The sequence below is a fragment of the Coffea arabica genome, chromosome 3e (genome assembly GCF_036785885.1).
Source record: "Coffea arabica cultivar ET-39 chromosome 3e, Coffea Arabica ET-39 HiFi, whole genome shotgun sequence".
In the NCBI taxonomy this organism is placed as follows: Eukaryota; Viridiplantae; Streptophyta; class Magnoliopsida; order Gentianales; family Rubiaceae; genus Coffea; species Coffea arabica.
Genome location: NC_092315.1, coordinates 3739560 through 3764855, shown reverse-complemented (window position 1 = coordinate 3764855; position 25296 = coordinate 3739560). Strand labels below are relative to the sequence as shown.

The window sequence follows — 25296 nt, the reverse complement described above, 5'->3', positions numbered from 1 at the left end:
TTGAAAATGAATGACTTCCTGATATTTGTGTTTCCAAAACGTGGAAAACATTAAACTTATTAGGATTTTGTTTTCAGAAAAAAGAAAAAAAAAATTATGCAGTGGAACGCTATTGATTTTATAATATGATCCATACTTAAGCTTTGTGCTGTTGGACTAGCTTGGTCGTATTTTATGAGTCTTCTTCTTGAGGGGCAGAAAAGAAAGACTAATATTTTCCTACCCAAAATTTAGCTGTTTATTCTCGCTGGTCATTGGTCATCTTTCAACTTGTTCCGACCCATTACCTTCCTAAGAATGATAAAAGTCGTTACGCCATTAAGAATGGTTTTAAGCAGATGAATACGCATGCCGTTCTTTTTGGGTCAAGACTCTAATAATTTACAAGTTCCAATTTGGATTGAACACTAGCACCAGTACTTGCAGAAAACTGAGGTTCAAGAAGAAATTTGAAGAACAAAAAATGTAATCTACTTTTGTTGCTGAGTTTTCTTGAACATTTTCTTCAACTTCGTGGACGTGGTTTATCTTCTCTATTGAACTATGAGACTTAAGATTTTGCATATATAGATGCCTTTTTTTTTGTGCCTTTGAAGTAGAAAAAGCAAAAGAAAAAAAGAAGTAGATACATCAGCTTATGGCTCCCCTGTGATTATCCAGTTGGGGTGAAAGCTAGTACTAATAACATAATAGAAACCCTACAAGTTCTCTCTCTCATTTTTTTCTCTTTTTTGGATCGAAGAGACCTTGATCTAGTAGTTAGGGTTGATACCCCAGGAATTTAAGATCTTCTATTCAACTCCCTTTTTTTCCCTTCCTGCTTCTTAAATCCCACCTCTCTTATTCTTAAGAAAAAGAGAGAAAGAAAAGTTGTTTCTTCTTTTTGGATGAGAAGAGAATTACCAATTCAAGGAAGCAAGCTATCTTTGAGACTACTAGTACTTCATTAAATATGATGTTACAGCGTAAATCCATATCCTAAATGCACTAGTCAGTCCACTAAATGTTTCCCATCAAAGTGTCTCGGAGGATAGTCATATGGTCCAGACTTGTTTACTCAAACACAGCTCGCGAAACAAAACAATTATGTGACCCAGTACAGACAATAGACCAAGTCCACCAATATGGTTATAAATTAACAGGAACAAATTTTTTTAGGTATTTTTTGGCAAGGGTTGACGGAAGTGTGTGTTAAAAAGTCATACACCATTAAAGATGGTGGTGTGTTTTGGACGAGGGCTGTGCCGCATATACCCCAGTAGCATAAATTTGAAGACTCTCAAAATGTAAGAGCATAAAATGGTAATAATTTCATGCACGTAAGCATTCGATTCTCCATTGTAAAGCTTTTAGCTAATATGTCCGGCATGATCAAATTGTGTTAATTGGAGATGGTTGTGTTCTCCACTTTCGACCTTTGACTGATTTGATTCATGGTACAAAATCCCGGAACCTATCAGTATTAATGGAGCCTCTGATTCTCAGCTCTTCCACGGAATCTTGATTCTTCCACATATGAATAAAAATTGGGTTCCACCACCAATTACAGCTCTGCCCAAGAAAGTGCATGGATAATATCTAAGTGCCGGCCAGAGGAGAGGTGGCAGGGGAGTGAGCACTATATATTGACATGTCAGTCATGCCGATTCAATTCAAAACCAAATTCATTCCATTTCATAACTCCAATTGCAAATACTTTTCTCCTAGATTTTTTTTTTGTTCTTTTCGAAGCATCAAGAGGAATTTTAATGAATTCAAGAAATTTAACAGCTGACATTTTGAAATCTATTCTTGTCCTTTACCTTACTATGATCCTCTCAGCTGTTATTGCTTTTGTTCCATTCTTTGGATGAATTTCTCTTCTGTGTATTCAAAGTCCATTTTGTTTGTCAAGTGACAGTCAATTTACTTGGTAATTGTGAAATATTATGCTTCATCTTCCTGGGATTTGACAAAATGTCAGCAATGACTCGAGCGAAGTTGGGCTGCAGAATCTTTTCTGTACATCTTCCACCCAATCTTGGTGGATACAATATAAAGATACGGGATTCTTGTCTTCTATCAGTCCACTGCTCAAGGGGCTTCAAAGGAGTCCATACCAGCGTTAAGAGCATAACTTGTCTCATTCCGTCTCAATCAACAGCCAAAAATTGGAAAGAAAATTCAGCAGTTGCAACTGACGATAGAGTCGTTATGGACATTGTTCAGGATCTGCCCTGCTTCACTATTGATCAGTCAAGCCTGATGCACATTGTTGAGATGAGAAGCCTTGATCAGCTCCATAAATTTGGAGGCGTTCATGGGATTGCTAATTCTCTTAATAGTGATGTGCATCGTGGAATAGATAGTGATGACAATGCAGGTATTTCACGTAGGCATGAAGCCTTTGGTACTAACACATATAGCAAGGCTGCTGGAAAGAATTTGTTCCATCTTGTTTGGGAAGCTTTTGATGATTCGAAACTCAATATTTTCCTGGCTTTTGCTATGATGGCTCTTGGTTTTGACATTAAGAGCAATGGACTAATGGAAGGGCTGTATGATGGTGGAAGCATATTTTCTGCTGTTCTTGTTGTCCTATCCATCGTGGCCAGTACTGATTTCAGGAAAAACAGAAACTTCAGCGAGAACTTCATGGTTAGTGACAGTAGTCCTGTTGAAGTCATGAGAAATGGCAAGCCGAAGCATATTTCAACATCAGAAGTTGCTGTTGGAGATGTTATATGCTTGAAGATTGGGGACCAAGTACCTGCTGATGGACTGCTCATTGAAGGGCAAGCTTTACGTGTTGATGAATCCAGCATGACTACGACTGGAAGTTTTCATGATCATGAAATTCAGCATCATGACCAGAATCCCTTCCTGTTTTCTGGCACCAAGGTGACTGTCGGATGCGCTCGAATGCTTGTTACATCTGTTGGGATGAATACAACTCGAGGAAAGATGCTAAGTTCAATGAGCAGTGAGTCAATTGAGCATACGCCTTTGAAAGCTCGAATCAGCAGGCTAATATCATCAATAGGTGAAGTTGGTTCAGGAGCTGCAGTCGTAGCTTTTGTTCTGAACTTAATCCAGACAAAAAGAAATTATAATCTCGAGAGAAGAAAGAAGAAGCTCAAAGAACTTGCCATGGTCTTCACTGCATCCTCATCTGTTGTTTCCTCTATCTCCAGGAATGTTTTTGGCGTTGGAAAGTACATATCCAAGCTGCTAAAAGTTGAACAGCAGACTAGCATCGGTAATGCTTTACTTGGCTTTGCTCGTCCTCCAAAGCCACTCTTAATTGGCATACCATCAGAAGCTGGAGTTTTCCCAGTGCTGTTGTTCATTCATGGCTATCTTCTCTACAACTCTTTCTATTCTCAGCTTGTGCAACATATAGCTTCTCATGGCTTTATCGTCATTGCTCCACAGGTCTACATCTTTTACTCTGAAATTTTTGGTGCTATAGTTGATACCACAAACTAATGCATCTCACTTGTCAGTTGTCACCTCCTCCTCCAAACCCCCCCCCCCCCCCCCAACACGAAACAACTGATCACATTCATATATTTCTGTGTTGACTTTTAATGCACGATTATCACAATTGCAAAATCATTTTTACCACATTTTGGATATTGGGATTCCTCGAGGACCCAAGATTGTCAGCCTTAATGACCTACATATGAGAATGGACAACAATAGCTTTATTGTTACAATCGGAATGTGATTATCATCTGGGCTTGGTTTAGCCTACTGCTGGTTCCATCTTTGAGTTTCTTTCAGGCAAAATTTTGGGAAACATTTCATAGAACAATTGAAAAACTGCATTTTTCTATAACAATTGAAAGTTGATCTTTCATCCCTTGGCTCACAAATATATTCCAATTGCGTTACATCAGTTATACAGCATGGCAGGACCAGATACAACAGAAGAAATTAATGCCACAGCTGAAATAGCCAATTGGTTATCAGAGGGACTACAGAATTTGCTACCACCCAAGGTTCAGGCAAACTTAAGTAAGCTAGCACTTGCAGGGCATAGCCGCGGAGGAAAAGTAGCTTTTGGGGTAGCTCTAGGAAAAGCGGTGACTTCACTGAAGTTTTCAGCATTAATAGGCATAGATCCTGTGGATGGAGTGGAGAAAGGGAAACAAATGCCACCAATTCTCACCTACAATCCTCATTCCTTTAATCTTGACATGGCAGTATCAATCATTGGATCAGGATTGGGCGAATTAAGAAGCAATTTTCTTTTCCCTCCTTCGGCTCCTAAAGGAGTGAATCACAAGGACTTCTACAATGAATGTCAAAAACCAGCGTGTTACTTTGTGGCCAGAGATTATGGCCACCTTGATATGCTAGATGATGACACTTCAGGGCTTCGAGGCAAGGCCACGTATTGTTTGTGCAAAAATGGGGAGTCCAGAGACCCCATGAGAAGATTTGTTGGAGGAATCATGGTTGCTTTCATGAGAAATTACTTGGAAGGTAACTCCAGGGATTTGCAGGCTATAAGGGATGGGCATTTAACAGCACCTGTAGAGCTGCAAAATGTTGATTTTCTTGTATAAAAGTGATTGAAATCCTCTTACAATTGTTAGATGCAGATCTCTGCCAGCTTAAATCTGCGCATAGACAAGCATCTGGTGCTAGATTGTTCCATGTTTCATCATGTCGGGTAGATTGTTTGAAGTTAAAATGAAAATATCATGTTTCAATAGGATTTTTCTCTAGTTTCGTAGGAAAACAACAGAAAAATCATAGAAAACACAAGACAGAAAATAATAATATTCAAAATCATAGTTCTATCATATAGTTTAACAGATACAACTGGATAAGCAGAGTCTTGCATTTGATCTTTCCAACTTAATGCAGGCCCTTAATAGGCTCAGAATTAACGAGTCATCGTGCTGATGAATTGCCCTGTTGTCGGTGCATCTTAGGTAGGCCAATCCCCGGTCAGCTACGCTACCTCTGCAACAAAAGTTTACGTACTTTTTCTTGTTCTTTTTTTAGCAAAGAATGAAAACTTTCATTGATCGCAGCACATGGACAGTCGCCCCCTCAACATGCTACAACTTCACGTACTTCAATTGGGTGCAAGACTCGAATCCTTGATGCAAACATCATCAACTCTGCAGCCTCCAAAACTAAAATTTATAAGAGCACTAAACAACAATTGACCCTTCCTCCTACATTTCTTCTCCTCAATTATAGGTCGTCATGGTAATTTATTTCTACAAAATCGAAAGTTCTTTAAGAATAATGTGGTTTTTTTTTTTTATATATATTTCTATTCAATTATTATTTCCAGTACATAGTATACTCTCATTTTATGAGATGTAATTCAATATCATAATTACTTTTTTTTTCTCTTTTTTATTTCAAGGGATCAATAGTGATTCTTACTTTTTTTAATGAGTCGAACACATGACTTACTCGTTGCAGATGAAGTATCTTACTACTACCAAAGATGTATTTCGCGTCCTTGTTTGGAAAGGCATTTTTTTTCTCAAAAAATTTTTACGTTTTTCGTAATCACATTTTAATCATTTTACCTCACATACGTCAAATCGCCACATTATATTTTTTTATAAAAACTTCAAAAAATAGCATTCCAAACAAACGCTGTACCAAGTGATGAACCACTATAGTTTTTTTCAAGCACATTGGGAATTTTCTCGAATTCGCTAAAACATCCCAGTTATCTCCTCTCTTATTCTTAGGGCGTGACTTCCAATTCGCATTTCAGACTTTGCGACTGTCAAAATCAATAAAAGGTGTATCCGGAATTAACGGTGCAAGACTACTGCAATTCTTCTGCGAAAACGAACTTGTTGAATGCGGTTTGTCTTATCCGTTTTGGAATTTTAATAGCAAATCCGTTTTGGAAGTTGTGCTTGTATAATAGAATTTCTTTCTCAAGAGTCATGATATTGCTGAGGAATGATAACGGGGTTCATATACCCTTTCTATAGATTTCGAAGGTTTATGTTTAGATTGAACGATTTGACGAAAGATTTAAAATCTTATCAAATCATTCTAGTTGTTTAGATTATTTGAAAGGTATTTGAATTTGTAATTACTGATTATTTTAGTATTTAAAATGTATTTTGATAATTGATGAATTTACAAACTTAAATATTGTTTGAACTATATAAACTATTGAAGCGATTTGGGTGAATTTCAAATTTTTCATCAAATTCCTTGATCCAAACGAAACTATACTACGTACTCCCTCCGTCCCGTTTTGTTAGTCTTGTTTTCCTTTTTCGTCTGTCCCAAATTGTAGTCCACTTTCCCATTAAAGAATGTAGTAATCTTTCAAATTGTCTAAAATACCCTTATTAAATATCTTGTTATTAATACATTGTTATTAGATACTAACCCACTACATTGAATACATTGAGCTTTTCCAATACATAGATAAATGAGAAGTCTATCTTTGTTATTTATTGGCACTATTGGCGGTAATTGAAACAATCAGGGTGCACTATTGGCGGTAACTGATATTTATTGGTACCATTAGCTGTAACTGATATTAATTGGCACTCTTCATGATTAGCATAAGGGTATTTTAGGAAATTATTAATCTAAATTTATGTTTCCAACCAAATTAATTACACTTTCTTAATCTGTGTGAAAAAAAAACCAAGACTAACAAAACGGGACGGAGGGAGTAGTATTTATCATACATATTGCTAGTTTCTAATCTATCAGATTCATGTTTGTTTGGATTGGGTTTTATTTCCCCAAATTTATTTGCTTACATCATCATTACAATTTTCAATACACCTTTTTACCTTCCCAATTACCTTTTTATCTCACATACATCACATCACAAAAAGTGCTACAGTAAAAATATCTCTAATAATTCACAATCCAAACAGACATTTTAAAATTGTGAAATTTCCGCCAAACAGCTCCCATTTTCCAACGCCTTTGCAATTTTCTCCTCTCTAACGTTTATCTTCAAATTCACATTCAGACTTTGCAACTGTCAAAGTCCATAAGCAGCATATCTGGAAATTAACACTACGAGACAAGAGTATAGCAAAATATCAGAAACGAACTTGTTGACAGCGGTCTTTCTACTCTTGTCCGTTTTTGGAATTAATTCCATAGCAAGATTCTTCATGCAAATCCATGGAATAGAATTAGATCCCTTTAAGTCTGCCTTTCTCCCGAGTCGTGGCATTCCTGAGAAGTTAAGCCAAAGCAACTCATCGAGTCAGTAGTCAACTGAAAATGATTCGACATGAAATTTTTTCTCGGAAGAGACTCAATCAGCCTTTGCGGCGTAATTGTGTGGAGAAACCAGAGTTATGGATGCTTTACTTTTAATGCAAATTAAAAATTATCTGAGTCAAATTATAATGCTTCTTTATCACGCTTGCAAATTGATTTGGAAAAAAAATCATCTGGATGATTTGGTTCAAAAGTCCGTCCGATCAAGTCGATTGTATAGGTAATGTTTAATCAACATCTAGTAGTGATTTATTGCTTTCTTATTTGCCGACACGCCAGCGACGCGCTAGAGTCGGCAAGGCTCTTAGCTTCTTCGTTCTCAGTTGCTTGGCATTTATTAGTCAGTTCAGCTGTCACAAGACTTGCTCAACGTGATTGGTTGAGTGACTGAATAACTGCACAATACTTAGCCTCAAAGACACAACAGATATTTGTATTACGTTTGCAATTCAAGTTTCAAACGTAGTCCTACAATTTGCTGTGCATTGACATTTTCCCCTCACTCTGCAACTGTCTCGCGACATAGCACTAGTAAGTTATAATGGAATCTAAAGATGACTCACCATTTCTACGATTCTCCCCCTCTCTCTCTCTCTCTCTCTCGCTCTCTCTCTCTCTCTCTCTTTTAAATAGCTAGTTTACACTGTGATGCATTTACCCAAAAGGACCAAAAAAAAAAAAAAATGAAAAAAGTCTATACCGTGCATGTGACTTGGGTTCTTTTAATTAACAGTGACGGAGTTAGGATTTTTTTTTCTCAATGGGGTCAAAATTTTTTCTAATAAAATTATTTTAATATGCTATATTCAAAAAAAATTTTATCACAAACCACCCAAGTTACACATTATGAGAAGATACTCCAATATGTCGCTTATGCCAAAAAAAAAAAAACTATGCAATATAAATATAACTATTTTTAATTAAAAAATAAAAGTTATGTTAACATATACTAAAATTTCAACCTCTTTTCTTAAAAATAAATTGAGATTTACATTCTTTTCTATGTATACAATTAGACAATTATTCAAGAAACTATCTTCCATCTTGTTTCAGAATTGTCTTGATTATCTTCATAATTGAAAATGCCCATTCTGTAGATGCAAATGATACAGGAAGAGTGCGAATGAGTCTAATCAATTGGACTAAATTGTATATTTGTATATGAGCCAATAAAGTAATTACTTTTGTTTTAGCCCATTGATAATTATGAATTGGGTCTTTTATTATAATATATCAAATTGATTTAATTTACTATGGATTATCGATTACATGTTTACTTTTTTGAAAGTTAAATAATTATGACAATGAAAAAGTAAATAATTTTTTAAACAAAATATTAATTCAAAGATGGCTATTTCATATATATATATATATAAACTCTCGTAATATAAACTAAAATTATGAAAAATTAGGAAGGAGGGACAACTTTGTTTTACATGCATATTTACACACTATGAACTAAAATTTTCAAAATTCAGGCGCCCCATGGCTCCATCATTGCTTCTTAGGATTCGGATCAATCGAGAAATTCCCAAGGAAATTACATGAATGGGAAGGTTGCTTGATACCCGGAACCCTATGATTAGCCCGTTTTTCTTTGGCAGATTGTTCAACTTCTAAAGCAGGTGGTCGACAAAAAAGTGGAAATTATGAAAACTTCGCTCCCTCTCTTTAAGACATTAGCGCGGCCAGACCGCGTAGACGGCACCGTTGACAAAGTCAAAATACTTTTGTACTAAGGAACGATCAACTTAATTTACTAGTAGCATTCCTTTCAGTCATAAAGACAGATTCACCTTTCTTTTTCTAATAATTGTCCCAAATTGCAGACTTATTTCCCTTTCAAAAGGTAGTAGTTAGTTTATCAATGCTATTTGATGAACCAAAACTAGTATTAATGGGAAGGCATATGAGTAAAGTACTAAGCAGAAATGATCGCATTAACTACATTAACTTACATTTTTAAATAGCGTCCATTTACAAAAAAGGAAATCACTACATTTTAAAACTATAGGTACAAAAATGAAATTTTTAAAATTAAAAAGGCGGACCATTTTTTAATTTATTTCTGTCGCCAAGTTTGTATTATCGCTTAATATAAAATTTTTCTTTTAAATATGCGTCAAAGTGGAAGTGTATTTTCATGGGACGGAGGAGGAAGTAGTAATTATAAGTAAGTCTTGCCCTTCAAGTTCAAAGTCTTTCGTCTATATTATTCTTGGAAGTTGGAACTCATAAAAATCTTCAATTCCCGGAGCTCGAGCATGAACTACCAAGAAAAAAAGCATTAGTAAGAACAGTTTTACCGCATTAACTACCAGTAAAGCACAGTTTTATTTTAATCCGACGTAAATTCACACTTCACAGTACTTTGAGCTGTAGCAGACTGCAATTTGTATAACCCGCGTACGAGTCGTTTAAGAAGAATAAATCGGCGCTGGAATCCTATATAAAGGCAGGCACCTGAATTGGAAATGCAGCATCATTGGTTGCTCATTTTGCTCTGGTAGGAACTTAGAAGTTGGAACTACAGCACAAGGAACTTGTCTTTTCTGTAGGCAAGACATATTATACGTACATTGGCACTACGCAAGAGAAGAAAGCGTGGAAGTTTATATTATTGTGAGTCTTCCATTTCTTAGCTTTTGTTCTTATCTATATGTATTTTGGTTACTTTTTATTTGTTCCTTCTTTTGGTTTGTTTCTAATGGTACATAATAATATAAGTTGCAAGCCTGCATGCCTTCCATTACTTATAACCCAAACTAAAGCTAGCATTCCATACTTGCATCAGCTTCCTATCAATTTTAGTTTAGTGTACATATATACTCTATAGAAAAAAAAAATGAAATAAAGATAAGTACTAAATTTTGTTCTTAGATTTACTTAGAAAGCTTATCCACTTTGACCCGTCAAATAGCTCGAATAATTCAGCTAATGCGAGTTCGAGCTTAAACCTTGACCGAGCAAGTTCGTGAGCTACTCGATTAAGGTAGTCTTGTCTGCAATCCTACTTAGGTTGAAGCTTTATATCTACAGAGAAAATTAGATACTTCCTTGCTAAACCACTGATCATAAGCATCCTAAAAGTAGAGTAGTGTTAAATGGAGTTTGTACCCCAAATACAAAATTTTATTCCCACGGGCCACGTAGTACATCGAATCATGTTTATAACTTATACATGGATATCAATGCGGCTGGTAGCTTCACCGACACGGATTAACAAAGCTAGTTCGAGAAGTTTTTTTCTTTTTCCCATGATTTCTTTTTCAACATTTTTCTCAACCGAAATCCTAGGATCTTTTGGATTGAATTTGAGAAAATAATTTTTTAAAAATTATTGAGTTTTTCAAAAATTAGTTTTTCAAAAATTATAAAATTTTTTAAAAAGTAGTCTTAATTTTTTTTAATGTTTAAAAAATATCCCAAAATATATTCTAAAAACTCTACTACTCTACAATATTCCAAAATATATACTAAAAATATTTCAAAATATACTCTAAAAACTCTGCTATAGTAAAATTTTTCAAAAACACCCCAAAAAACAGTTAATCCAAACGGAGCCAATTTTTTTTTGGTTCGTAAACTAGTAAACACTCAATAAAGCGCGTTCAGCCTACTTTTGCCATTCTTGTTTGTCTTCGTGGAAAACACTTAAAATTTTTTTGCTCATATCATTAATAATTTTTGTAATTTTTTTAAAAAAATTTCAGCCAATTTTTTTTTTATCTCATGTACGCATAACACATTACAAAAAGTATTATAATATTATTCCAAAAAAATATTTTCCACACAATCTTCCATCCAAACACATTATTTACTTTCCAGATTTACCAAGGACCCCAGAATGCGTGCACTGCATGTGTACAAGAACAGCTCTCACAAATGCATGCACATCCTTCTGCAATGCAGACAATGCATATCTGGCGACATATCCTTCTGTAGCACCATGATGAATATAGCAGCATATCCTTCTGTAGTGTAGACGGTGCATCCCTACTTCGTTCTCATTATATCAAACAGTAGTACAATGACAATATGATAATACATCCTTAAGGTAAAAATAAACACATCCAATGGTATATGGCGATCTTATTTAGTATCTTCTTCAATAAGGATAACCATTATGATGTTTTCTGTTTGTAAAAATATATTGCTAGTTACTATGGCTCTGAGTAAATCACATTTACTCAAAATATTATACTGTTTCTCAAAAAATCACATTTACTCATAATGGACCAGTGTAGAACTGATGTTTTGTGAGACATCATTAAGTTTTCTCACTTTCTTTTTTCTTTCACCAACTTTTAGGAGAATATGTTGGCAATAATTGTTGCAAACTTACGTTGCAAGAGCTTGGTTAATCAACTCAGTTCAAATAACAAAAGGAGATGGCACTCGGCTTTTGTAACCATATATTGTTCAAGGGCCTTCAAATATGCTCTGATACGTCGTGCTAGCAAGATTTTGCTTATTCCATCACGAAGAGCAACGAAGAAAACAAGCAATATTTCACAACTATCTCCAGATAGAGTCACTATCGATATTATTAAAGATTACTCCAACTTTTTCAATGTTGATCAGCCAAGCCTCACAAAGCTTGTCCGGGACAAAAGCCTTGGTCAGCTTGTCCAATTCGGTGGTGTTCAATGTATAGCTACTTCTCTCAATACTGAAGTTCAGCATGGATTAAATGGTGATGATGATGAAGATATTTTAAGCAGAATTGAAGCTTTTGGAAGCAACACATATCGTAAGCCTCCCAAAAAGGGATTCTTCCATTTTGTTTGGGAAGCTTTTCAAGATCCTACAATTGCCATTCTTTTGGCATGTGCTGCACTATCTCTTAGTTTTGGGATAAAAGAGAATGGTCCAAAAGAAGGATGGTATGATGGTGGAAGTATATTTGTTGCTGTTTTTCTTGTTATTTCTGTTTCAGCTATCAGTAATTTTAGGCAGAACCTGCAATTCGAGAAGCTTTCCAAGGTCAGCAGCAATATCCCAGTTGAAGTTCTGAGAAATGGCCGGAGACAGCAAATTTCGATCTTTTACATCGTTGTTGGAGATGTTGTTTGCTTGAAGATTGGTGATCAGGTACCTGCTGATGGATTATTCTTGGAGGGACATTCCTTACGCATTGATGAGTCAAGCATGACTGGAGAAAGTGATCATCTAGAAGTTAATCACAACCAGAATCCGCTCTTGTTTTCTGGTACTAAAGTAGCTGATGGATATGGTCAGATGCTTGTTACTTCTGTTGGAATGAACACAACTTGGGGGGAAATGATGAGCTCTGTTAGCCAGGACTCCAATGAGAAAACTCCTCTTCAATCGCGCCTCAATAAGCTAACTTCAGCAATAGGTAAAGTTGGTTTAGCAGTTGCTTTCTTAGTTCTTTTGGTGCTATTAGTTCGCTACTTCACTGGTCATACAAAGGACGCAAATGGAATCAAGGAGTACAATGGCAGCAAAACAAAGGCTGATGATGTGATCAATTCTGTGGTGAAAATTATTGCTGCAGCCGTAACAATTGTAGTTGTTGCAATTCCAGAAGGTTTGCCTCTGGCTGTAACACTTACACTTGCTTATTCGATGAAGAGAATGATGGCTGATCAAGCAATGGTGAGAAAGCTTTCTGCTTGTGAAACAATGGGCTCTGCTACAACCATCTGTACAGACAAAACAGGTACTCTTACTCTGAATAGAATGACAGTAACAAAATTTTGGCTGGGCAAGGAATCAGTAGAGAAAGATAGCTACATTTCTCTCTCAACCAATGTTCTTAAATTGCTTCGTGAAGCTGTGAGCCTAAACACAACAGGAAGTGTCTATAGGCCGATTAATTTAGGAACTGAGGGCCTCGAGTTCTCTGGAAGTCCTACTGAGAAAGCAATTCTGTCTTGGGCTGTGATGGAATTAAATATGGACATGGAGAGAGTAAAACAGAATTGCTCCATTCTTCATGTCGAAGCATTCAATTCGCAGAAGAAAAGAAGTGGAGTGTTGATGAAGAAAATGGTGGATAACTCGATTCATGTCCACTGGAAAGGAGCTGCTGAAATGATACTAGCAATGTGCTCGCATTACTGCAACCTTGAAGGAGAAGTGACATTGCTTGATCATCTTGAGATGAAGAAATTTGAAGAAATAATACAGGGCATGGCTGCCAGCAGTCTGAGATGCATTGCATTTGCTCACAAGCAAATTACAGAAGCCAATGATGCCAGTGGAGAAATACAGCAAACATTAGAAGACAGAAACTTGATCCTTTTGGGGATTGTAGGCCTAAAGGATCCCTGTCGCCCCGGTGTGAAGAAAGCTGTGGAAGATTGTCAATATGCTGGTGTGAAGATCAAAATGATCACTGGCGACAATGTCTTCACTGCAAGAGCAATAGCCACTGAATGTGGAATACTTGAGCCTGATCTTGAGGCTAACGATGAATTGGTGGTAGAAGGTGTCGAATTTCGCAACTACACGGATGAGGAACGGATGGAAAAAGTTGATAAAATTGTTGTAATGGCGAGATCATCTCCTTTTGACAAGCATCTCATGGTCAAATGCTTAAAAGCGAAAGGTCATGTTGTAGCGGTGACTGGAGATGGAACAAACGACGCGCCAGCATTGAAAGAAGCTGATATAGGACTTTCTATGGGGATTCAGGGCACTGAAGTCGCCAAGGAGAGTTCAGATATTGTTATTTTGGATGACAATTTTGCTTCTGTTGCCACAGTGCTTACATGGGGAAGGTGTGTATACAGCAATATCCAGAAATTTATTCAGTTCCAACTCACAGTAAATGTGGCAGCTCTAGTGATCAACTTTGTAGCAGCAATCTCAGCTGGAGAAGTACCATTAACAGCGGTTCAACTCTTGTGGGTAAATCTCATCATGGATACTCTTGGAGCCTTAGCACTAGCGACAGAAAGGCCAACAAAGGATCTCATGGACAAGCCTCCAGTGGGGCGTGCCGAGCCCCTCATCACCAACACCATGTGGAGGAACTTAATGTCTCAAGCCTTGTATCAGATAGCAGTTTTGCTGACATTACAGTTCAAAGGTAAAGCAATCTTTGGTGTTAGCAAAAAGGTCAACGATACATTGATCTTCAACACTTTTGTTCTTTGCCAAGTGTTCAATGAGTTCAATGCAAGGAAACTTGAGAGGAAGAATGTGTTTGAGGGGATACACAGGAACAAGTTGTTCTTGGGAATTATTGGAGTAACAATTATTCTTCAAGTGGTGATGGTGGAATTTTTGAAGAGATTTGCTGATACAGAGAGGTTGAATTGGGGGCAATGGGGAGCTTGTGTAGGAATTGCAGCTGCATCCTGGCCAATTGGCTGGATTGTCAAGTGCATACCTGTTCCAGACAGACCAGTGTTCAGTTATCTCAAGTGGGAGAATTTCAAATGCATGTAAATTGATCAGTATGTTCAATATCCCAGCGAAAGGCATTCTGTACGTAGTATCCTTGTATAATGTACTTCTGTAGTAAATTTTTGCTAGTTCAATGTTTAAATTTACCAATATTATAAACTTCTACTATTAATATTATTATATCATGAGAATGGAGCAGGAAGGTCACGAGCCCCCCACTTCTTGTTTTTTTCAAAGTTGCTCTCAAATTTTACAAGAACATTGGCAGGGTTGATTTGGAATTATATTCAGTGCCGCAATATTAAGGCGCAAGGATTAGAGCTCAATCAAGGAAGCTCAAAAAGACAAAAGACACGCATATATATGGATTAGATAACAAATAGAGGATTTCAAAATTTGTGGTGGATAGAAATTTTCCCAAGCTTACTGTCATGAAAACCAAGCAGGCTCCAAGAAAATGTATAGAAAATCTCGACAAGAAGTATGTACCCTGACGAAAACATGACCTGAGCCGCCATGATCTCATCTTTAGACCTGACAGATGCTGCCAATGGAATGATCCTAGTCAAATACTCCTTCAACCTTTGTTTTTTCAAGATTATGAGTGGTTCTTTGGAGCTATCAGGACAAACTACTCATAGTGAACGGATCTTCTAAGATGCTTCAGCTGTCAGAGTGATCCACTGATTAACAATTTTTTGTCATCTCGAAAAAACTACGGAATTTTCTTCTCTATCTTGGATAGGGAACACCAACACAAACATTGAGAAATTCGTCCACAATTTACTTAAACGCGGTAGTCGAATATTCGAACCCTCAGCAGATCCATGATGTGAAGTCTACAAGCACTCAAGCAGACACGTTGTAATAGTAATCAACGTGTTGTGATTAGGTGATAAGGTGATTGGAATAAGAAGAGGGATATCTTCAGATTAGGTGATCAAGACTTTTAAGCTATTGAAGCAAACATTCATACGACGCACTAATTCCACTTCCTTTGTACGGACAGAATCTTAACTTATTCCGCTAGGTACAAGACAAGCAATGAAAGACAAACGTCAACTCATGGAGTCATAAAAAGAAGTATAAGAACAGTAGTTTTTGAAAAGAATGGAAAATGTTTTCCACGAAACTTCTTTTATGTTTCGATGCCAAAGATATACGCGGTGTGCAAATCACAATTCTATAATATGCAAAAACGAGATCCAAGCCAATTACTCAACCAACAGGAATTGCTCACTACCTAATTCTCTATATATAGACTGAGAAGAGATTACACCGCTTCTCATAGTCTCAAAACAATGGGTGACACACTTGAAGCTAGTTTGGATGCTGTCGGCAGCATCGGAGCCTTCTCCCTTGTCAGAGAGGAAGTAGTGGACAACCAAGGTGTGGAGTTGACACCCATATATATCGATGCTCAGAAGAGGTGGCGTGCAATTTCCACAATGCTCCGTAGCATCAATGCCTTCTCCCGAGCAAGGGATAATGCAGCTGAAAACTACAGTGGGCTGTTGGACAATCTTCTGCCATCTCCATCTGACACAGTTGTTGATATCATACCGGAACGCCTATCTGAGCTTGCCCGCCTCAAAAACATTGAGCAGCTTCGTCAGCTTGGAGGTGTTCCAGGCGTCGCCTCATTTCTCAGAACAAATGCTGAAAAGGGTATCCCAGGTGATGATGAAGACGTTATCCGTAGGCGCCTTGACTTTGGTTCAAACGCTGTTCAGAAGCCAACTCCAAGGGTTTGGCACACAGTGATTGAGGCCTTCGGTGATCCCATTATTATTATCCTACTTATCTGTGCAACACTTTCACTCTGTTTTGGTATAGCACGTCATGGGCTGAGAGGATGGTCTGATGGGGGAAGCATATTGGTTGCCGTCTTTCTGGTGATCATGGTCACTACTTCGAGTAACCTCTGGCCTAGAAGACAATTCTTTAGGCTATCAAAAGCTCGTGATAACTTCTCTGTCTTTGTTATCAGGAATGGGCAGCAGAAGTACATCTCAGTGTTTGAAGCCGTTGTTGGTGATATTATTTGCCTGAAGACTGGAGACCAAGTTCCTGCTGATGGCTTGTTCATAGACGGGAACTCTTTACAAGTGGACGAGTCAAGCACGACAGCAGGGAGGGAATCGATTGAAGTCAATGAAAGCTGTAATCCATTCTTTCTCTCTGGCATGAAGGTGATCAATGGCTCTGCTCGAATGCTCGTGACTGCAGTTGGCCTCAACACAGAAAGGGGGAGGATGCTGAGCTCAAAAAACTATGATATTGAGCAAAGACCTCCATTACAAAGGAAGCTACATGAGCTGACGATACAAATAGCTAAAGTCGGTTTAATGGTTGCTTTCTCGGTCCTGGTAGTACTGCTTGTTCGTTACTTTATGGGGAATATGCGGAATGGGGAAGGAAAATCAGACTTCACTGCAGGGAAGACAAAAATCCATGAAGTCTACAATGCTGTGGTAGGGATTCTAGCCACCCCAGCTGCTATTGCTGCAACTGCCATCCCTGAAGGTTTGCTTCTAGCTGTCATGATAACCATTGCTTACTCAACCAAAAGGATGGCATCTCAAAAGGCAATAGTAAGAAATCTTTCAGCCTGTGAAGCAGTTGGTTCCACAACTGTAATCTGCACGGATGAAAGAGGAAGTCTTACCCTGAATCATCTGATAATAAGTGAATTTTGTTTTGGCAAGAAGCTTCTCAATGCAGGAACTTCCTCAATCATCCCAAGAGATGTTCTTCAACTGCTCTGTGAAGGTATGCTTTTGAGAAGCACTGAAGTCTCATCAGGATCTCCCATTGAACTTATTGAGAGTCAAGTTCACAGTGCAATTCAGGCATGGACTGTCCAAGATATGGAAGTCAATGTTGAACAAGTTCGAGCAAATTGTGCCGTTCACAGCCCAGAAAGCTTCAATTCTGAGAACACTCAAAGTAGCATATGGATCAAGAGGAATACCAGTGATACTATTCATGTGCACCAGAAAGGCCAACCAGAAATCATATTGGCCATGTGTTCACATTATTATGATGAAGATGGGATCATCAAACATATGTCTATTGATGCAATAAGAAACTTGGAGCAAATATTTCAGGAGATGAAGTCTAAGGGTCTCAGGTGTGTAGCATTTGCACATAAAGAAGTGTCAGAAGAACATAGTGATGACGCTATAAACTTTGACCCCAAGCTGAAAGCAGAAAACTCAGCTTTCATAGGGTGCCTAGGCTTGAAATACCCATGTCGGCCAGAGGTACAAAAGGCTGTGATGGACTGCCGGGAAGCAGAAGTGGATATCAAACTGGTCACAAGAAGTGATCTTACCACTGCTAGAGCCATAGCCATTGAATGTGGTATTATTGATCCAACTCAAGATGAGACAACAGAAGAAATAGTGGACCGTCAAAGCTTGCAAAGTAATGCAGAAACAGAGATAAAAGAGAAATGTGGCACAATCCGTGTCATGGCACGAGCTTCTACTTTGGATAAACTTCATATGGTCCAAGGCTTGAAACAGAGAGGCCATGTCGTTGCAGTTACTGGACATAGCATAGGGGACGCAATTGTGCTAAGGGAAGCTAATGCAGGCCTCTTTCTGGAAATTCAAGGGACTAGCCAAGCAAAGGAGAACTCGGACATTATCATTTTGGACGATAATTTTGATTCTGTAGCCGGAGTATTGAGGTGGGGTAGAGGTATGTATCACAAAATCCAGATGTATGCACAGTTCCAACTTTCTGTTAGCATTGCTTGTCTTGTGATAGACTTCGTAACAGCAGTTTCTGCTAAAGAACCTCCCACTATCAATATTGTTGCGGCCATTTCATCAGGTAAAGTCCCATATGCAACATTTCAAGTACTATGGGTGAAGTTGATAGTTGGTGCATTGGCTGCACTGGCTATCACCATTGAGGAACCACCAGAAGAGCTCAGACAATTGCCAAGAGTAGACCAGGAGCAGCCATTTATAACAAGCATCATGTGGAAGAATATAGTGGGACAAGCTGTCTATCCTATCATTGTTCTCCTGACCATACAGTTCAAAGGTCAATCAACCTTCAACCTGGATGCCAAAATAAAGGATACCATGATCTTCAACATCCTTGTTCTCTGGGAGCTCTTTGTCATATTCAACACGAAAAGAGTTGAAGGAAACTTCTTCAAAGGGATACATAAAAGGAAAATGTTTTGGGGTGTAATCCTAGCGATAATTCTTCTTCAGGTATTGATTGTGGAACTGTTAAAGGAGTTAGCAGATACAAAGCAACTGTCTTGGAAGCAATGGATTATATGCATTGGAATTGCTGTTCTAGCCTGGCCAATTGGGTGGCTAGTCGAGAGGATAAAATGTCCATTTTCTTCACATTTATAAGCTGCTGGAGTAAAACTGATATGGCCCATCTGATAAGTATTTATTAGCAAAGTTAATCTTCTGTAATTTCAACTGTTAGGTTGAGCCATCTGTAAATTTTTCTGCTGTTTGCTTATCTTTAGTATCCTAGGTACGGAAACATAGTGGCTTAGAGATCTCAGTATAGCTTAACCAACCCTTTGCTGTTTTTTATACCACTTGAGAAAATAATCAGGAACAAATTTCATTAATGTCTGGTAATTTTTCATTTCTCATGCTTAATAATTGACATTTTACAAATCAACACCACTGATGACATAGGTTTTGCTGTGTACTCTATCATGCTCTACTACAGGTGCTATGGATTGCAGAGTACACTAGTATAATTAATGCATCTAACACAGCAATAGTCTAGAGTCGCTCATATGACAGTTAACAAAGAAAATAATCCTGAACTTTATTGTTTGGAAGATGTAACCAATCCCTCAAGCTCTAGGTTAACTCCCAGATGCTAAGTCATATAAAATACATGAAAGGATTGAAATAGCTAAATTTATATAAACTTTCATATTTCTTTGCTTTATACGGACTGTATAACAGAAACCATTCTTGCACTCAGTGTCTCACGAAATTTGCTAAGAAAGTTGGGCTAATGGGAAATATATAGAACTTGATTGGTTGAGTTCTGAAAGAACTTTTATCACTCCCACACAAAGACTAATTGTAAGAGAGTAACTCCATCTTACAGAAAGAAGATAGACAGGGCAATATGTGTGTCCAAATAAGTAGGCAAAACAGGAAGATCAGAGTAAACTCCATTTTACAGAAAGAAGATAGACAGGCCAATATGTGCGTCCAAATAAGTGGGCAGAACAGGAAGATCAGCTACGAGGATACTCCGAAAGTGGAAAAGAATAATCACGAACCTTACTGTAACTCAAAATGGTAAATTTTAGAATATCAGAAGCTGTAGTTGTGGATTAATAATTCCTATCCAATACAAGAGTTTCTAGCTATTAAGGTTTTCAAACATCATCTTTCTCTTCTAGACATTTTGACATACCTTAATTGAGATCTTTATTCAGTTTATACACCAGCAGGTTTGAACAGTTTAGAAGCAAGTTAACCATGGTCTTCCATATCATGAGAAGGTAAACACAGTCTACATCATTCAACATCTTTGTCAAACATACACATACCATGTTCTTGAAGAAATTTGAACTCTTGGTGAATTCCATTTCTTCTTTGGCTTTGACATGTTGAAACCTTACCTTTTCTTCAGACTTATCTAGGATATTGATGTAACTTATTAGCTGATGGCAGAATCCGAGACAAATGCCCTGATGATGCTCCTCACAGAAAGCTCAAGAGGAAACATAGGATGGACATTAGACAAGTATCATATTAGAACAAGTTGCCCCATGCCATCGCAAAAACTTAGTGAAAAGCCTATCCAAATTCACCTAGTTCAGGGCAGATTTAGAGTCAGGCATCAGATTCAATTTGTAACGAAGACTGTGGTGAAGAAGTTAAACTGCCGTTGCAGTTAAAAACCATAAACATCTGAAACGTCTCATTCCACGGATTCATTAATTGATTTGTGATCTTATAACCTAGATTACATACTGCCTATAAGAGAACCAAGTTCATAAGACACATGTTCAAAGGTGCAGCCAAAGTTAACAGCCGTCCAATCCAACAAAATGTGCAAAAACCAAATTCATTCTCCTAAATTGATTTGGTTAACATGACAGCCAATGTATCAGAAAATATTCAAAAAAAAAAAATGCTGTAATGGAGCATATATTGTTGAACAAGATAATTATCCTCAGTAAGTGAAGTTGTCCTATGTCTAACTAAATAGAAACATAACAGGGACGTTTCAAAATCCGTCCAACGGAATAAGAATTCAGAAGCTTTCAACTACAGTAAAATTGTTCAGATGGGTTTTACCCACACTCCAAATGAAGCGAAAATCTCAGATTTCTTTTATTCATGCTTTATTCCTCCCTGGTAGATATGCTTTCTTCTGTTTGCAGTAGTTATTTAACAAAACGTTATAAACATCTCTCCTTTCGGCTTAACTTTTGAGGCCAGCAAACGAAGTCAACGAGGCATTATACAACTAGCAGTTCTAAAGAACCCATCAAAAACACAATCAATGCATGCAATTTCAAATTCATACAAACCAAACAAATAGAACTGCATTGTCTCGGAATGCATGCATAATTCGAGGCAGAGGGGGAAGAAACAAACATGTCTAACCTGAATTGAGCAAAGTAGCACCTCAACTGATCAATTCATACTTGCTTCACCTCTCTGCCCAGTAGTTAGTGTGCAAATATTTGTAATTTAATATGTGCTAGGGAGACTGAGAGACGACTTGGGCTCTGGTGACTTTGTGGAATTTTGTGTTACGTCCGTTGACTTCCGTCTCACACTTTTTTCTTTTGTTAGTTTTGATCGACCTTGGACTTGAGAGGCAGTTTACTTTTTCTTCAAGCATATATCGTAATATTCATGGCTGTGCTGTCAATTTTGAGTGCAACATTCACCAGTTGAGCTATAAGAAATTAGAGATCTTGGATTTAAATTTAACTATTTTGCGGGTTGAGTTGTAATTTGTTTGTAATAGTTCTAAAATCATGGATTAATTACAATCTTATTAAGAGAAGAAAAAAAAACAGTAGAAACAACTTACTGGAATCCTCAGTTATACACTTCAGATTGGTTGCATTAAATTCATCGAAAGTAATCCTTATAGTTGTAGTCGTTAAAAAGTGTAGGGAAAAAAGGTAAAATTGTGATAATTGTTTTTCTTTTTAACAAGAAAGGAAGAAATGAGGATTACTAAGCTCAAAGATGCAATGAAATATAGCTAAAAAACTATTAATTTGTAGGCAAAGAACAACAAAAAACGAAATTGCTCATGTAGTCCTTCAACTATGTTTGTAATGTAAAATTGATGTTTCCGTTTGACTGACATTATTTACAAAAATAATCATAAATCCCTCACTCATCCGGATAAGCTAATCTTCTCTTTTAACTAGAGCTTGAGCCATCTGTTCAATTTTCGTTTTAATTATTTGCTTGTATTTAGTATCTGTTACAAAAATAGAATGGCTTATATATATATATATATATATATATGTATAACCTTCTGCAGTCTTTTCGAATATGCACAGAGCACAAGGTTTGGATAAGAATCCAGAAAACGAATTAAAGTTTGGAACCAAACTCCTGTTCGTTCCAGATTATCCTTTGCTTCATTGTCATATCTAACTAACTCTCAACTATTTTAACTATAATTACTAACATTATTTCCCTAACATATACCTATAAAGAAAATTGTCAGGAACAATTTTATTTGTCAGGAACAATTTTATTTGATGGCTGAAATTTCACGTTTCTGATGCTCAGTAATTGACATTTTACAAATCAGTACCACGAATGACACAGATTCTTTTTTTTTTTTCGAAGGAGAATGACACAGATTCTACCTTGTAGTTAGTATTATGTTTTACTACAAGTGCTATGCATTCCATGGTACAGTAATAATGCGCTGCATCTAACGCCCCAGGGCAGAGCTGAAACTGTTACTCATACCGCACCTAAATAGCAAAGGATCCATTAACTTTATTAATTCTAGAGACATGAGAATTCTCGAGATCTATATAGTCAACTCCCACATGTTAGATTGAAATATCAGTATAAAAATAATAGTGAAAGGATTGAAATAATAATGTCATATTAGCTTCGCTACTTCGTTGCATTTTATCATTAGCTGGACTATAGAAAATATTAAGCGTGTCTTTGTATTCCATATTGGGAGTTTAACAAAGAAATCTCTCCTTATAATTGTTATAAATATAGTGGATTTAAATGAATTTAAATGTGCTAAATACATCAATCCAAGTGTCGTATGCACCAGTTCAAAAGAGTTTTGAGGGGCTTACGCTATAATTTGAGAGGAGTTTTGGTTAGACATCAAACTAAAAGAGCAAGTTATGGACTTCTGAACCATTAAACATTTATATTATTTAGGTTTTTTTGTATTTTCGGTTTTAACTGTCTTTTGAGCTTAGGAAATATTTCTCAGGATTTTATACTCTCACCTCTTCACCTTAGGATTTTATACTCTCGCCTCTTTCACCCATGGATATAGATCAATTTAATTGAACCACGTAAATTTTTATTGGGGTTTCGGATAAAAATTTTCATTGGAGTTCAATTGGATTTTGAAAAAGAGTTATTTGATCCATTGAAACTCGTTGAGGGTTTTGTTCATTGGAGTTCAATTGGGTTTTGAAGAAAAGTTATTTGACCCGTTGAAATTCGTTAAAGGTTTTGTGAAGAAGGTGGAGTAATATTACTATGTTCGTGATTTTTAGTTTGTTGGGATCTGCTAAACCTTTTTGTGAGTTTTGACTCGTTGGGATCCATTGAATCTTTTGCATCCTGATTTGTTGATGGTTCGTTGGGGTTTGTTGGGATTTTGGTTGTTCGTTGAGATTCGTTGAAATTTTTATGTAGAAGGTTGAGCTTGTTTGCTATTTATCTGCTATTTACCGATGTTGGATACACGCCAAGATGAAAATTTGTTAAGTGTGTCTCTGTATCTCACATTGGGAGTTTAACATAGAAATCTCTATGTGTGCTTCCTTATACTATATAAGAATGAGTTTGGGTCAAAAAATAGTTTTGAATTTCAACCGCAAGAGTAGGGGTATTTTGGGATTGTGAGATTGTTTTGAGTATAGTTATAGTATTAGGTATTACTTTAGATAGCATGTGTTTTATTGTGTTTACTGAAATGTCCTTGAATTCTAAAAGATGCAGTGATAATTTATTCAAAGGTTTCGGTAGTTTGGAAATGTGAGATTATTTGGTCATCTTTTCTACAATGGGTACAACCCATAATAGCTTCTTTATTTGTGTAATTACTTAAATGTCCTTGCAGAGACATTTATTTTGATTTGTATCAATTATTACTATTACTTTGCTATTATAACTTGAAGAACTTCAAACGTCATTTTCATCTCAATTAAAGCAAGGGCAATGTGGTTTATTAAGGAATTTATTATTGAGCATTAGTTTCAACTTCAATTCTTCAAATGTTTGCCTCTTCGCATTCTTCCGTTATGTTTCTTTCGTCTTCCGGTAAATACTTATTTGTATTGTCATTGTACTCTGGATTTCAATATGGTTCTCTGGTGAAGCTATTCTTGATGGTTCAACTTGAGGTGAGGTGTCATTCTTTTTTTTAATGGTATGATTTGCTTTGTATAATCATAATTTCTATTGTTAGATAAATGTTTTCATTCCAAAATTGGATACTCTGTTAGTGCAATTTAATGTTGATATTATTGTTTCCCCATAAAGTTGGTTGTTCTATACAATTTAAATGGTGTGATTTTGTTGGAATAGGTTTGGAGATACAAAACTTCCTCTTTTGGTCTACTTACATGGTGGAGGCTGTTTGATCAAATATGCCTTCTCTCTTACATATCACGCGCACCTTAATATAGTAGTTGTAGAAGCTGGTGGTATAGCAATTTCAATTAACTATCGGCTCATCCCTGAGCATCCTTTGCCTATTGCTTATGAAGATTCTCAGATTGCAGTCAAATGGGTTGCCTCTCATTCAAATGGCGAGAATCCTGAGGTATGGCTTAGGAATTATGCTGGCTTTGATAGGGTGTATTTTGGTGGGGATAGTGTTGGTGGCTGACAGGCGTCGAGCTTGTGCAATAATAATAATAATAACCTAAATACCACTAAAAGTAGTCAATAATTAATCTTAGGTACTGGAGTAGGGACTCTAGGTGTGCAATGAATTACTTGATTCACCCTATTCCCGAAAAATTTGCTTAATCCGATATATCAGAATTAATTAGTCGACAAAAATTACTAAACAGTAAACAGTGGCAAGTAGGGTCGTCTCCTCAGGGACTGGGGATATTTGTCTCTTTGAAATTCCAATTGGTAAAGGGGGCTTTATCAGAATGAAACTAAAAACAATTAAACAATTCAACTAAAAAATAAATAATTAACTGGCACGGATATAGCAGGAATTAAATCAAGAATAAATAAATTCTAACCAAGGATGCAACTATTTAGACACAGTCCACTTACCTAATCATTGATGCAAGAGAGGTTCACTTAATTTATTAATAGACTAGTTATAGTCGCCGACGAAGTCTAACGACCAATTTTTTCTTAATTTATTGATAACCAAGGTACGACCATTGATTACCCCTAACCAGAAAATACTCCTAGGTACGACGGTAGGAATTAATTTTTCAATTGCATTAATAACTAG

General features: G+C 36.8%; 3 protein-coding genes across 3 annotated transcripts; all 3 read left to right on the top strand.

Annotated features, from left to right (window-relative positions):
• The first annotated feature begins 1702 nt into the window (after window positions 1-1702).
• LOC113734829 (uncharacterized) lies at window positions 1703-4702 on the top strand. The gene is made up of 2 exons (XM_027261566.2): window positions 1703-3414; window positions 3882-4702. Exons 1-2 carry the CDS (start codon window positions 1957-1959, stop codon window positions 4551-4553), a joined length of 2130 nt encoding a protein of 709 aa, XP_027117367.1. The 5' UTR covers window positions 1703-1956; the 3' UTR covers window positions 4554-4702.
• Window positions 4703-9731: 5029 nt separating this feature from the next.
• On the top strand, window positions 9732-14775 carry LOC113734859 (putative calcium-transporting ATPase 13, plasma membrane-type). The gene is made up of 2 exons (XM_027261608.2): window positions 9732-9852; window positions 11542-14775. The coding sequence occupies exon 2, from the start codon at window positions 11548-11550 to the stop codon at window positions 14650-14652; it is 3105 nt and encodes a 1034-aa protein (XP_027117409.1). The 5' UTR covers window positions 9732-9852; window positions 11542-11547; the 3' UTR covers window positions 14653-14775.
• Window positions 14776-15911: 1136 nt separating this feature from the next.
• LOC113735371 (putative calcium-transporting ATPase 13, plasma membrane-type) lies at window positions 15912-24705 on the top strand. The gene is made up of 2 exons (XM_072084033.1): window positions 15912-18949; window positions 24402-24705. Exons 1-2 carry the CDS (start codon window positions 15912-15914, stop codon window positions 24703-24705), a joined length of 3342 nt encoding a protein of 1113 aa, XP_071940134.1.
• Window positions 24706-25296: the final 591 nt, after the last annotated feature.

Bases quoted from the DNA above. Each gene is read 5' to 3' on its own strand.
- LOC113734829 (XM_027261566.2), top strand. From the start codon at position 1,957: ATGTCAGCAATGACTCGAGCGAAGTTGGGCTGCAGAATCTTTTCTGTA. The intron at 3,415-3,881 runs GTCTACATCTTT...GCGTTACATCAG, and splicing joins TTATCGTCATTGCTCCACAG to TTATACAGCATGGCAGGACC.
- LOC113734859 (XM_027261608.2), top strand. From the start codon at position 11,548: ATGTTGGCAATAATTGTTGCAAACTTACGTTGCAAGAGCTTGGTTAAT.
- LOC113735371 (XM_072084033.1), top strand. From the start codon at position 15,912: ATGGGTGACACACTTGAAGCTAGTTTGGATGCTGTCGGCAGCATCGGA. The intron at 18,950-24,401 runs GTGGCTAGTCGA...TTGTTGGAATAG, and splicing joins GTTCTAGCCTGGCCAATTGG to GTTTGGAGATACAAAACTTC.